The following is a 15350-nucleotide window of genomic DNA, read 5'->3' on the forward strand; positions in this document are numbered from 1 at the left end:
GTCGGTCGGTAGGGCGATGGGCTGGGCGGAACGAGGGGTGACAGGCCAGGGAGTGCGCCGGGTGGAGAAGAAAGGCATCAGGCGGTGGGGCGACGGACCGGGCGGTGGAGGAAGGCATCGAGCAGCAGAGGGCGGCGTCAGAAGGGCGAGAGAGAGGAAACAGGAAAAGTGGGAAAAGGGCTTTAGTTAGGGATTTACGTAAAAATTAGCGATGGCTTTGGTGACAAAATAATTTTGTCGCCTAGCCATCGTAAATTTATAGGAGCCTTTAGCGACAGAATATTTTCGTCTTTGATGTCGTCGCTAGGTAGTGACAAAAATCTTTCGTTGCCAAATCTATCGCTAATCATCGCGTGTCTTGCGACAAAAATGCGTCGTCGCTAATCCGTCGCTATGTAGCGACGAAAGGTTTTCGGTCGCTACATCCGTCAATATTACAAATCTTAGCGACGGATTAGATTCTCTCGCTAATCTGACATAAAGTTGCGATAAAAAAAAACCATCGCTAATATCCGTCGCTACGTCGCATTTTTCTTGTAGTGTAATGCTATGTCATGCATTATGTCATTATGAAATGCATGCAGGGTAATAGATACCCATAGGATTTTGTTCCCATGGATGTTCAAACAAATTTAAATATGGATTTAGAGTTTCAAAAAGGGTCGTGATCTAAATATTACAATGGGTTATTCCTCAGTGGTAGCTGTATTGACCCATGACTTAATAAAGATAACTCTGTTGTAGGATTTTATGTATGCCTTTACTAAGGTGTGCTCAACCAAAATTGTCCCATGTTTACCTTGGAGAGGGTATAAAGTATAAACTCTTTGGACCCTTTTTTGTTGCTTTGAGGGTTCATACCTCGGTGGTCCTCAGTCTAGAGATGTTGGGATCGCTCCTAGGAAACAACTCAGTTAGTTACTAAAAAAATTAAAATATATAGCATAATAAACACCTGAGTGATCTACTCTATTTCGTAGGGGCTTACGTATACCTGATAGACATTTGATAAACAAGTGGAATAACTGCTCACTTTACTTTTATACAATCATATAGTTGTTGATATGTTTATGTGATGCATGTATGTGATAAGATGTTTTGGTTTTGAAATATCCTCTTATTGTGTATGTTTGAGATAAGATATTGTGGTTGTGATTTATCTTGGTAATAAAAATTCATAAGTTTTACTATTTAGTGATTCAGTAGAATATTTAATGCTAAATTTTGTCAATTAAAAGCAATGCATGTGTATGCAAGCTCAGTGTATAGTAAATTTGCATTACCTATGTAGATTTTATTGAGATCCTCAAAATTCTCATATTTTCAAAATAAAATATTTTCAGGTAATATGTAATATGTTGGCGTGGATGCAGGTTGCTGCGAGGGTGCTATGCAAGATCGATAATTTTGAGGTCCTGAGTGCTATCTGTCAAACTTTATTTAAACATTATTTAATGCTTTAAATTCTAAAATTTTAGACAGTCGTGTGTGATTTGATAATTATGTTAATTCATTTAATATTCAAAATTTTGAATGGTTGAATGTATGTGCTTCATAAATGTAACCCGTCAGAGATGTTTAACCAAAAATCTTGAATATTCAAATAATTTCAAATTAGTATTTTTTGCTGTATTTTTTAGTATAAGTAAATTTGAGGTTTTGTCAATTGGATGCATTTTTCTCAAACTTCGTCACTGATGCATGCACAAAAAACTCTTTAGATCTTAATTCAGTTAAGGTAATGCCATTGATGAATCATTTAAGTTAATGATCTTTTTATATAATGTGTTCAATGAGTTTGTTAATGGCGGTTACGTACTTGATCCGCTACTAGAATGCTAAGACACACTTGCACTTGCGATCAGGCGAGCCACTTGGTATGGTTGGAACGTGTCTGTTGGTGAAACCATTACATTATTACATATTATAAAAAAATCATGTATTTTTGTATTAACGTTTCAGGGCATTACAATATATATATATATATATATATATATATATATAAGATGTTGTGGTGCTAGGGGAGTACCTACTCCCACATATTATAAATCATGGTTGTAGATTGTATATTATCATTTAAACCTTATGGATGTACTCACCATAGTTTATTTGATAGGAATCATGCTTTGGATTATATTTTTTGGACATAAATATAGGATTGTTTAAGTAATAAAATGTTGATACATTGTGTTGTTGATTTTTGATGGTCTCAAAACGCACACACACACACACACACACACACACACACACATATATATATATATATATATATATATATAATCACATGATCCAAAACTTGTTTTGTAGCAACTTATGCTTAGCAATCTAAACCTTCTATTGGGTGGGAGTAGGTACTTTGTGAGCACAATATGGTTACTATATATATATATATATATATATATATATATATATATATATATATATATATATATATATATATATATATATATAGAGAGAGAGAGAGAGAGAGAGAGAGAGAGAGAGAGGCTCGTAACAGTGGACACACAAAGCATCCAATTATCGGATGCTTCTCCGCCACTGATCTGGTGCACATGAGCGACTACATGTTTTTTAATGTATAACAATAATTAGTGGTGATTGTGACAGTTGCTAATGGTTGTTTTTTTGCCTAAGTCATTAGCGGCATCGTGACAGTTGCTATTGACTCTAATTAGTGGTCATGTCCCCATTAATAACTCTAAGAATTGTTCGATGCTTGTTCGTGGAGTCTGTCCACAGTTACAAGCTCATTATATATATATATATATATATATATATATATATATATATATATATATATATATATATATATATATTAGTAATGATAGGATGCTCCCAGAACACCTAAGTTTCAAATATTGATCAAACCACCGATATGATATAAAATCATTATTTAGTGAAAAACAAGTTTTGAATCATGTGATTATGGCATACATGTAGGTTTTTAAGATCGCTTATAATGTACTAATATTTTATGACTTAAAAAATTTAATTTATGTCCAAGAAACATGATTTCTATCAAATAAACTATGTTGAGTACATCTATAATTTGATTGAGAAGATGCAACCTACAACTATGATTTCTAGCAATTGAGAGCAGGTGCTTGCACACAGTAGCATTATATATCAAACCTTATAGATGTGCTCAACCTAATTTATTTGATAGGAATCATACTCCCCGAGTACCTGCTCCCACATAATAGAAGCTTTAATCTTTTTAAATTTTTTGGGTTTTTGTTGATAAGATCTTATAGATATGATCTACAATTATTATTTAGTGGAAAACAAGTTTTGGATCATGTGATTATGGCATACATGTAGTTTTTTAAGATCTTCAACATCAACGCCTTACAATGTACCAAAATTTTATGACTTGAAAATCTTATTTTTATGTCCCCAAAACATTATTCAAAACATGATTCTTATCAAATAATATATGTTGAATGCATCTATAAGGTCTGATTGAGAATATCAAACCTAAAACTATGATTTCATATATTTTTTGTTCTTTTCTCTTGAAATCTCTGCATAGTTGGTTTTATAAGAACCTGCTATTGAATCATCTGGTTTTGATGCATAAACTAGATTTTTTTAAGGCTTTAAAATCAATGACTAATAACCATCGTAAATATTCAAGTGTTAAAAAATCACATTTTTTTCATCCAAAACACACTATCCAATGGTTGATTCCAAGCACATTCCTACTGTTGGATTTGAAAAAAAAAAGTGTTGGAAATGCTCATCTTTCTAGTTCTCATGCTTCCGTTCTCATATTCTAGCGGGATAATGCGGACCATGCTTTGATATGCATTATAACGATAACAGCAGTAAAAACAATATAAAAAGGATGACGAAAAAGGATGGTATCGATGTAGATGGCGACTAGTAGCAGTATTACAGCGACGATGACGCAGGGAGAAAGAAAGAGAAAGAGATTGTAGCTCCACTTAACATGTTGCTAATGTAACAGTTCAGGACTCGTTGAAGACGGACCCTCAGATTCTGTGGAGTTTCTTTTAACCCTGTCGGCTCACCCAACTCCTTTGGAGGCAACCCAACAGGACAACACGCAACAGAACTGGCCCCATTCCCTCCTCCTCCTCTTCTTCTTCTTCTTCTTACTTGCTAAGCAAATTGTTATAACCAAAATCTGGTGTCTGAAAAATCGTCCGACATGCTCTGTGGAGGCAGATTCCTCAGATACACCGGTCCTTCATCGTCCCCGTGTCCTCCGTATCCGTCTATTGGCTTGCCGGGATTGCTGCACCTTAAGCTCAAGGGAGCAATCCGGGAGCCGTCCCTTCGATGGCGGCGATGCGGTGCCGCCATCGATCCCGACTCCTCGTCTCCTTCGACAAGCCTGCAGATGGATTCCGACGCAGTCGACAGAAGCTCAGCCGGGTACGCTTCTTTTTTTTTTTATGCAAAACCCGCATGCCCCCTTCCTTCTTTCTCTTTTCTGTTGGTTTTCATCCCACCAACATGATTCAGAGTGTTTTTTCGGTCGTTTAGTTGGTCGCCGCGACAGCCGAGACCGATGGAAAACGGGGAAATTTGTGAAATTAGGAAGACTTTTCTAATGAATTTCTTTGGTCTGATTTTGGTTTATTTCTTTGAATACGTGTGGGATGGTTGTTCTCCCGATCGTGCTTTCACGTTGAGCGTGTGATGGGGCTTGATCTCACTCTGGTAAATTCTCAGATTTTGAGGATTTGTTGCACAATAAAAAAGTATTGGGCAACAAGATTTGAAGCTCCTTTTATTTTTCAGTGAACGATTATTTCTTCTTTATTTTGCGTGAAGTGCATTACTGAAATCGTCTTCCTTTCATCAAGGACTCTTTTTATGCTTTGGTGGTTTGGGTTTAAATTTCTTTTGGTAGGACGAATGTGAATTTCTTGGTTTGAGATGGAAAGAAGAAAGAAAAAGTGACGGTTGTTTTGGTTCATGAGCGGTCTTTACTAGGTAGACTTGGTAGACAGGTCTTGTTGCTTTTAGTCTGATGCGAGTTTGATGTGCTTCTTCTATTTGTAGATCGTTTTACAGTTGAAATTCACCAGGCTGACATGATAACCACCATTCGAATGTTCAATCTCTCAGTAGGTGTTTGTTTCTTCTGTCAACTGGCCTATTCAATATCTTTCATTACTCTATTCATTAATTTGTAGGCTTTTGACTTGGTATTAATGATTCTGAGCATGTTTGTTAACGCAATCCGTGATCCTTTTTCTGTTTTTGGTTTTTTGATAGCAACATGACATGATAGTGTTGTTAAGTTTAGCAAAAAGAGAATTTGACAAACTCCATCCGATCCTAAAATTTTCTTGCAAGTGGCTTGAAAGTAATTTGCATTGTTCTTAACCTTTGTATTTGTCGCTCTAGAAGGAGAAACAGTATTTTCTTTCAGCTGACTATGTGCCGTGCACTTTTTACTGGATTTAAGTGATTTTGAGGATGCATGATTTGATTATTTTGTTTGTAATGGTGGTATATTTGAATGTGGCTGCAGTTTTTGTATCATAGAAGGACCTGAAACAGTCCAAGATTTTGCAAAATTGCAGTTGCAAGAAATTCAGGGCAATATTCAAAGCCGGCGAAACAAAATCTTTCTGCACATGGAGGAGGTAGGTTTTTAGTGATCAAAAACCTTTTTTTGCTGCACAGTTATTATTGTGCATAAGAACGGACAGCTAGGTATTTTCATGTTGTATTAATTCTGAGGTGTTACTTTTGCTTGTACTTTGTTTTACCTATTCCTGGTAGATACTAAACTGTAGCTACTCACCTTTAAAGAGGTTAAAAGGTGTTGTTTATGAATCTACTTTAAACTCGGTAAATTTAGATGTGGGACATCTTTTCCTTGAAGATAAGTGTGACAGTCCGTTAACTTGTGTACAGCACCAGCGGTAAAAAGAACATGACATTTGTATGTCAGTTATATTCTGTGCCCTGCCTATGTATGAATAAACTCTTGGAGTTGATCGTGTGCTAGGTTAACTTGGCACATATAGTAAGATCTATATTGAATGAGAAGATGAAAATCTCACATCGTGCCATGAGATGTTAGTCATCTCCAAACTCTCTCTAAAGAGTAAAAAATGACCACTCTTATCAACTATGTCACATGGGTGCGGGGATGCGGCACTTCCAAAAAACCTGGGTGCGGGGGTGCAGCAAAAAAAAAAAAAAAATATATATATATATATATATATATATATAAAGTCCAAAAGTTGGACATAAATGACCCTGGGTGCGTTGACTGCACCCAGGGTCAGGTTGACCGCATTGGGTGCGGGTGAGGCACCTAGTTGGAGAATCCCTGTGACATATATTAAAAAAAAAATCTTGGCAATTTTTTTTTTAAGTCCGAAAAATTGGACCAAAATGACCCTGGGTGTAAAGCCCCTGAAGAAAAAAAAAATCGTGTCCGACTCGCGTCAGACACGTGTCCGGCACGTGTCAGACGCGAGTCAGGGTCTGAACCCCCGTGTCGGGCTTGGATCCGGGCTGGACCCGAGCTCGAGCCGACCCGCGCCCCGGGTTCTCGAACTCTCGAGAACCTGCGTCTTTTAAAAAGACGCAGGTGTCTCGGGCGAGGGGCAAAACCCTCGCCCCTTCTCTCTCTCCTCTGCTCCGATCTCCCCCTCCTCACGCTGTCGCCGGCGATCAGAGACGCCGACGAGCGTTCCCGTCAGGCCGCCTCCCCGACGACCGACGATCCTCGCTGCCGACCTCCATGCGGCTACTGCAGGGAGGTGCTGTCTCCCCTTCGGTTGCCGGCGACTCGCAGCCGGCATCCTCAGCCGTCGACGACCGACGATCCTCCCTGCGGCCACCTCTTCGCCTTCGCTCTGAGTTTCGGCGACCTTCGAGCCGACCCTCCACCTTTGCTGCTGCCGACGATTAGAGTCCTCAGCAACCCTTCAGCCTTCGTCGATCCTCGGTTGCTGGCGATCGACGCAGGCGGCCACCTTTCCTCGATTCGGCAGGTTTCCCGACGGCGCTGGCACCTGCGTCCCTCCCCTCAGTCGCTGACAACTCGCTGCCAGCTTCCTCGGCCCTCCAGCCTGCAGACTCCCCTGTTGCTTTCGTTCTCGGAGGTAAACCCTCCCCTTTTCCTTCTTTGTGCAGGGTGGATCGACACGGGGGCTGGGCCCCTGTCGTTAATGCTTGTTGGCAGGGGGTTAAAAACCCCCTGCCTCCCATTTTGCTGTTGGTCGACAGGGGGGCTGAACCCCTTGTCGATTGACTCTTCTTGGCAGGGGGTTCCACCCCCTGTCATTTTCCCTTGTTTCTCGGTAGGGGGCGGAGTCCCCCTGCCTTTGTGATTACCTTCGGCAGGGGGCTTCGCACCCCTGCCTTCTTTTTGCTTCCCGGTGGGGGGCGAGCCCCCCTGCTCTCCTATCATCCCTCGGCAGGGGGTTCTGCCCCCTGCCTCCTTTTGGTTTGCTTGGCAGGGGGTTCCACCCCCTGTCACCTTCTCCTTTTTGCTGTGGGTTAGCAGGGGGGCTGAGCCCCCCCTGCTCCTTTGTTTGGTTCTCGGTAGGGGGAGGGGTCCCCCCTGCCTTGATGTTGCCTCTTGGCAGGGGGCTTTGCCCCCCTGCCTTCTTTTGTTTGCCGGCAGGGGGCTGGGCCCCCTGCCTTCGTTTGTTTCCCCTGCAGGGGGCGGAGCCCCACTGCACCTTCTGTTGCTCCTCGGCAGGGGGCTCTGTCCCCCTGCCTCTTGCATTGTGCCGGCAGGGGGCGATGCCCCCTGCCTCCTGCGTTGTGCCAGCAGGGGGCGAGGCCCCCCTGCTTTCTTGCTTTTCGGGCAGGGGCTTGCCCCCTGCATCTTTGCTGTTCTCCGGCAAGGGGCTTTGCCCCCTTGCCTCGTTCTTGCTGCCGGCAGGGGGCTGCGCCCCTGTCTCATGATTCTGACAGTGGGTGTTTCCTCCCCTGCCTCGTTGTGGCAGGGAGCTCCTGCTCCCTCCCCTGCCTTCCCTTGTGCTAGCAGACAGGGAGCTCCTGCTCCCTGCCTCTGCTGCTGTTGCCAAGCAGGGCTGAGGCCCCTGCCTCTGGCACCCTTGTCTGCAGGATGCAGAGCTCCTGCCTTTGCCTTCTGCAGGCAGGAGACCTTGCTGTGTTTGCTTCTCTTTTCTTATATAGCATATACTAATGTTCTAAGATCTCCAGGTTGAACGGTGAATCCAGCTCGCCCTCTGTGGCTCGAGCTCTTCTTTGCCTACGCTGCATGCGTACGAGGACCCGCAACCCCTTAAGGTAGGGGATTCTTGCGTGAAAGGACAATGAACTGATAAATGCTAAAATAAGGAAGATAACTAAAAGAGGATGGTATATGTATACGTATAATATATATACGTATGTCTTTACCTTCAAGGACGCGGTTTCGCGATCCTTGTCCTCTTTACTTTCCTGCACTTTCCTTTCTGTCGCCGCCGCGCTATATGTGCCTAGGCTTTCTATTCCTGTCTTTACATTCCATGTCTTTTAACTCAAGGACGCGGTTTCGCGATCCTTGTCCTCTTTACTTTTCCGCACTTTACTTTTCTGCTGCCCCGCGCTTTGCGCCTTGGCATTTACTTGCTTATGTCTGCTCTGTTCTCCAGGATGCAAGTCCTGGTCCTTCTTTACGTTCTTGCACTTTACTTTCTTGCATTTACTTGTTGCCCCGCGCTTCATGCGCCATGGCCTTTGCTTCTCGCTTTACTTTCTTGTACTGTCGTGCTTGCTCTTGCACTTGCCTTTTTCTTGTGTTCGTCCTTACCTTGTGGTTGTCTTGCTCATGCATGTATTCTTATCTCTGTCGCATGCTCCTTTTCCTGCTTGCGCTTATTGATCTATCGAGGTGCAACCCTATGCCTCGTGAGTCGTTCTTTACACTTGCGTAGTCAGTATAGGATCTCTTACCTCACGAGTCGCTTGCGTAGTTGCCTGCTTGTGCGTTACGATGATCGAGGTATGATCTCATACCTCGTGTGGAGCTTTAGCGTTCTACCCTCGCGGTGCGGCTTCGCCCACCGAGTCTTGTCCCTCGTTTTGCCCTGGTATGTGCATGAGTTTGCCTCTTGTCAGCTTGCACTCCCTGAGTGCAACTTCGAGTGCATAGTGTATATCGTCTCACTTGGCTTACAAGCCATGACACACCCTTATGCACTTCAGTTCTCAAAAGACATCATCATAGGTGTAAACCTATTTTCAAGATGTACAACTTGTAAAGCAGAGGTAGCGGTCGGACCTCCCAAATTGATGTATTTGGGATAGATGTGTTACAACCTTAGTTTGCCTATTCGATACGACTTAGATAACCTCGTTTAGGATCCTGTGCACGAATAGGGGCGGGGATCCTAGCGAGGTACTTGCGCCATCTCTAGATCGGCGTTACCTCACCTCTGATGTGAGACTTAGTTTCTAGGCTTTCTGGTTCAACCATGATTGTAGCGCCTTCCTTCGTGAAGGTATTGCTGGATCTCTTACCAGAGAACCATGTTCTTCCTCTTGTAGTTATACCTTTAGTTACGTATGATATGTTTGGACTACGAAGAGAAGGACGAGAGGTTTATAGTAACCTCTAAGCGTGTATTGACACATTAAGCTAATCCTGTTACGTTGCTTTCGCTTAATAGGCAGTTTGCTCGCGATTGTCCAAAGGACCCGAGCACGATCAGTTGGAACTGGAATGAGTTCATTGTAGGCTTCTATAAAAGTAGAAGCATTGGGATTTCCTGCGAGAGATCCATACCCCTCTCATCGTGGTGGTACTTTTGAACAGGTACGTTGCGTACTACGATGAGTAGGATGAGAGGCCTATGTCTGCCTCGAACATGCAATGGCATGTGTTTGAGATCACAAGAGTGATGTTTCTATCCTCAGTGGGGATTGATCCCTTTCATCATGATTATACATTTTGCATAGTCACGATGCGTACTGCGGTGAGTAAGATGTGAATTATGTGCTTGCCTTGAACGCGCAATGGCGCGTATAACTCACCTAAATAATAATCATGCGCCTTCACAGGCAAGATGCTCGTTTGGGTTGAAAGACCAGAGCATGAGAATGGGACGGCGGTTAAGAAACCCTCCGTCGTGCTCATTTGGGACGGTTCATCAAGAGAGAGGATGGATGGTACAAAACTTCGATGGACAGTCATATATGGCAATCTCGGGCAAAGATCCGACCTTCCCCAGTCATCGGAGGTCAGGGGAAATCCTTCGGGCCATTTCTGCAGAAGTACGAATGCGCATCCATTGGGCCTTTGTTTGCCTTTGGGGATTTACTCTCTTGGTCACAGACCGTCCCCTTAGGAAGCGGACTCAGTCAGTCATTCGGGGTATAATAAAATACATAGCATAATGGACCCCCGAATCGATCTCGACTGTTTCTACGTTTTGCCTTGTGCGTACCCACAACGGCCTGCTCAGTAATGAGACAAGATATAACTTATACACATGATCGTGAGATACACATGTTGTGACGTACTTTGCTTGCTTGCTTGTTAGCTCGGTAGTTCGGTATGCTATTCGTTGAGCTAGGTACGCCCGTCGAGGCGTTACCCTTGTTGGTTAAACCGCTTACGCAGTTCCTTGCTTGGTAATAACTAGCTTCTCATACTAGTTGATTGCTTATCTTGTATTGCTTATGAATTGCTTATGATGCAATAGCTGGTGCCTCACTATTAAGGAAATCACTTGTCGATGGACTGAGCCATCCTATGGTACTCGTATGTATTACGAGTGTTGTTATGAATACCTGTCTTATGAAATTGCTTTGCTTGGCTGGTGGATAAAGTTAGTTATTCTTCACCTATTATATCAGTGGGATTGCTATAGTTGTTTGTTTAGCACTTTGATCCTCCCTGCTCTTGTGTGTAGCTGTTTGCTTTACTAGAGCTTTGCTTACTCCACAACACATTTGGTTAGATCTGCTAGTCTTGCTTGTTTTTGTTTGAGCTAGCGTTTATCTTACTTATTGCAGCTTCTGCTCTTTCTTGTCCTTTGCACCCCTACTAGTCTGTTGTGTGACTGACCCATTTTCATGGGCAGGTGGTGAACAGGTTGAGACAGCTTGCGATGGCCTGATGACGCGATGCATTCAAGGCAATGCCCTTTCTTGACGTTGCGCTCCTGGGGATACTTTTGATAGATGCGGTATAAGGTTTCTTTGAAAGTATCTCTTTTGATTATAACTCTGGATTTCTAAAATTGTATTACCAAAATGTGGTTCTTCTTTTCATTTCAATAAAATATATATTTGAACTGCAAATCGGTTTGTAAGGGGGAATCTGCTTTTGGTTGTAATGTGCCCAAGGTCTAGGGACTTGTTGTTTTGAACCTGATCTTCCGCTAAACTTCTGTTTTTTTTTAAACTCTGATAAATAATTGATTTCAAAGCTTTAAACCTTTTTAATAAAAGGTTTCAAGTCCATGATTTTGGGGCGTTACACTGGGTGTGTTGACCGCACTGAGGGTCGGGTTGACCGCACCCGGTGCCACACCCGCACCCGCACCCGCATCGCGTCTCATCGACGTGGGTGCGGCACCCTGCTAGCCGAATCCCTGTGACATAGCTTATCAATATGTGTGCTTTTCTATAATGAAAATTTTCACAATGTTGTTTTGTAGGCTTGTTGTATCCATTCTGCTGAATGTTGGCCTTGAAATTGGAATGGTGATTCTAACTGCGGTGTAATGGTATGGTTCTAGTGAAAAGTGAGATCTTGATCAATTTTTTTCTGAAGATGGATGTTTCCTTAATATTGAAGGACAACTACAGCAACACACACAAAGCAAATATACTAAATACAAAAGATAATAATGTCCCCGACAAATAGCAAAAGGACCAAAATTATGAGACAACAATACGCATAAGCACCCTGTGAGATATAAAGAATAAATAACTGTACCTTTTAACTTACAATATATATACTAATACTTTGCTTCAAACACATGATGAAACCAACAATAATTTGTTGAGAAGAAATTGAAAAATGAGCATAAACTATAAAGAACTTGGCAATGAAATCAGCTATCAGTAGGTTGCTTCGTATATATATCAAGGTAATAAATCCATTCAACTTCTTTCTGACAAAATTGCTGTCCAGGTAAATGTTCTGTGATGAGCAACTTAGGTGTTATATCATCACTATGCAATGGATGAGTGATGAACTATGTTACTGCAACACGGCACTTAGGGTGCCGTACCCGTGTCGACACGGGTACTGGTACCTGGACACAACATTTGCCGTGTCCTATATTATATTACATATTATATTTCAATATATATATATATATATAGCCGTGTCCCCGTACCCACATTTTTTGGAATTGCCGTGTCGTACCCTCCGTACCTGTACCCGCACCCGTACCCAGGTGACATAGGTGATGAAGGTCATCCCAAATCAGTAAATGTTGTAGATGAGTAACTTCAACAGTACTGTGAGTCATAACTTTGTCTTCTACTTTTGTAAATGAGTGGGATGCATGATCTTGTGTCTTACACCACCATAAATCAAGGGTGATAGACTGTCAATCAGAATTATCTTCTTCCAGTCCACAGTTAAATATGCTGACAACTGTAAATAAGAGGAAAAAGTAACAGTGCATCCTGGCGATTACTATGTATATAAGTTGTAGTGGGAGCATGTTGAAATTGACTAACAGAGTGAACCATGTGGCCAATCTGCTGATGAGTAATTGTATAGTATATACATCACCAGCTGTCAAAATGTTGTAGGATATTCAAGGATCCTATATTCAGATGCTCCCTTTTCTACATTCAGTTGCTAAGGAGTATCAGCAATCTTATTATCCAAAATACATGATCATGTGACAAGATCAAAAGCAAACTTCATCTGGGACAAAAGATGTCCTCCAAGAGAATATGCCATTTCAATCTCTATGAGCCACCAAAACCAAAATTAGTCAAATCGAACTTCATGACAGGACTATTTTTTTCTTAAGCTAATTTCCTCCTCAACTCCAATAATTGTATCTTCAATAATCACCAATATCCAGTATGAGAATAACAATCACAGTAGAAGATAATTTAACAGATATAGCTATAGTGGGTTACATAAGCCAACTTGCCTCATATCAGAGATGAACCCCTCAAATCAAGCACAATGTGCCTACTCAAGACCTTACGAAGCTTTCATTGATGGAACAATACAACTGGATACAATTGGCTTTTAGAAGTTTGGTTTTGTATTGCTAATATCTGTGTCATACAATGTCCGATGTCTGTATTAATCTAAATGTCAACTAATTTAATGCTGAAAATAGAAATTCTATATTAAGATAGATGTCCTTACAAAATGTAATGTGTAGAAACATGGTCAAGCAACATGGAAAATGAGATTTTCTGTTTCTGTTTGTATATGCCATTATGTGAGATAACATTGTGCTAGTTTATTTAATCCAAAATTTGTTATTTTAAGTCATGCAGTTTTTTTCTCATCCTAACATGCATTTTTTAATCATTTTCTTTTGTTTTCTTCTGTTTCATTTTTGGGCTGTTGTAGGTTCGTAGGTTAAGAATCCAACAAAGAATTAAAAGTGCTGAGCTTGGTATTTTGAACGAGGAGCATGAAAGTGAACTTCCAAATTTCCCATCTTTCATCCCCTTTCTGCCTCCATTGGTGAGTTTTCTCTTTTTTTTCCTCAAGGTCCAATAAAGCAAAAAGCAAAAATATCAAGGCATGTTTCCAGATGTGTATTTTGTTGGATTCCTGATTTATATACTTTGCTCTATCAAATGCTTTTACTTCATTTGAAAGTGTGTTAAATTCAGAGAACTGTGTGTTAAAAGCAGAGTGCAGCAAATCTGAGGGTGTACTATGCTACTTGTTTTTCTCTCATTGGTGCAATTATTCTTTTTGGTGGCCTACTTGCTCCGACTGTAAGTATTTTTGCAATTGTATTATACATCATAGATATGGAATTTCATGTTGTACTTCATGTGTTTCATGTTCCCTTCTTGTTTCTACCATTTGGTTGAGCATGTCTTTTTCTGTGGCGACCTGGCACTATGATATTTTCTCTTTTTTTTGCATTATCATTCCTGTCTTATTGCAAGGTTTTGAAGCATAGGATGGCATAACTTATTTCATATGTGCTTGACTAGATCTGAGAGCAGCAGTTATGATGCAAAACTTTTGCAACCCAACTTGCTGAACACTTCTTGCATTGTTTTTTGAGTCCACATTAGAGCATTGAGATTTTCATGTAGTTGAATTCAGCAGTATCAATCATTAGTTTTTGTATATCTTGATAAACTGCAAAATATTCATCAGCTGTGTCTTGCTACATAGGAACTGCATTTAATATATTGTGGATTCTTTCCTCGTTTACTCAATAGAATGCCCAAGTGCTTGTTCATAGACAATGCTAAAGTGTACATATATATACATTTATGTATATGGTATTGTATATACGTCTATGTACATATATACATGTATATATATATATATATACTTGTATATACATACTATATGTATATATTTTCTTTTTGTAATATATTATATATAATATAGTTGGGGGGAGTCAAACTGATTTGACTTTGACCCCAATGGCTAGAAATTCTAGTCGTTGGAGCAAGTTAAATCAGTTTGACTTGCTCCCAATGGCTAGAATTTCTAGCTGTTGGGAGTCTCTCTCCCACCTTGTAATGCTCTCTCTCTCTCTCTCTTTTCGAGTGCTCTCTCCTCTCCTTTTTGTGTATAAATAGGGATGTTCTCCCTTTTGTAATTTATGCTTTTGGGTACATTCATTTTATTGAATAAAATATATATTTTTATATTGTGTGCCTGTTATGTACTCTCTTTGTAGGATTTGTGAGTGTGTTCTTTAGAACACTTGTGTGGTTCACTTTATGGGATTTGTGGGTGTGTTCCTTAGAGAACACTTTTGTTGTTACCCACTCAAGTGGAACATTGGTGGACATTTTGGTTCGTAATTGAAGGCTCTTTGGTTCTTTACATGGTACCAGAGCTTGGCTCTTTCTTATGCTCATTCAAGTGTGATGCAGCCCACGTCGGAGGAGGAGTGAAAACAGAGGCCCACCGTGAATCGGTGTGGCTGAACTTCTTTATTAATCTCAATAAGTTTCAATAAACAATGGGAAACAACTAACAGTAAATAAATTAAGGAAAAACAAGGATGCAAGTAATGAGGAATAAACAAAATGCAGAAAGGGAATGACGGCTGAAGCTTTCAGAAACTGTCCCCCACGCAACCCTAGGAGTGGGCCTTTTAAAGGCTATTTACTGGACCTGGGTCGCGGGTCCAGACTTGGATCCGAACCGCGATCCAGGTCAACTTCTATCTGCAGCTGGTTCTGGGCGTGCGAACTCCACC

The 15350-nt window shown here is 41.2% G+C and overlaps 1 protein-coding gene across 2 annotated transcripts in view; it reads left to right on the top strand.

The window, feature by feature from the left end:
* The first annotated feature begins 3771 nt into the window (after window positions 1–3771).
* Window positions 3772–15350, top strand: part of LOC149848756 (protein ORANGE, chloroplastic-like) — a 95464-nt gene continuing 83885 nt past the window's right edge. The window contains exons 1-4 of one of the 2 annotated variants that reach the window (XM_089997258.1): window positions 3772–4401; window positions 5510–5624; window positions 13517–13633; window positions 13807–13893. In XM_089997258.1, the coding sequence (XP_089853384.1) occupies window positions 4175–4401; window positions 5510–5624; window positions 13517–13633; window positions 13807–13893 (546 nt within the window). In that variant the 5' untranslated portion in view covers window positions 3772–4174. The remainder of the gene's footprint in view (window positions 4402–5509; window positions 5625–13516; window positions 13634–13806; window positions 13894–15350) is intronic. The other variant, XM_089997267.1, reaches the window with a different exon arrangement.

Source organism: Nuphar pumila, chromosome 1, assembly GCF_984573655.1.
Source record: "Nuphar pumila chromosome 1, dmNupPumi1.hap1.1, whole genome shotgun sequence".
Taxonomy (NCBI): domain Eukaryota; kingdom Viridiplantae; phylum Streptophyta; class Magnoliopsida; order Nymphaeales; family Nymphaeaceae; genus Nuphar; species Nuphar pumila.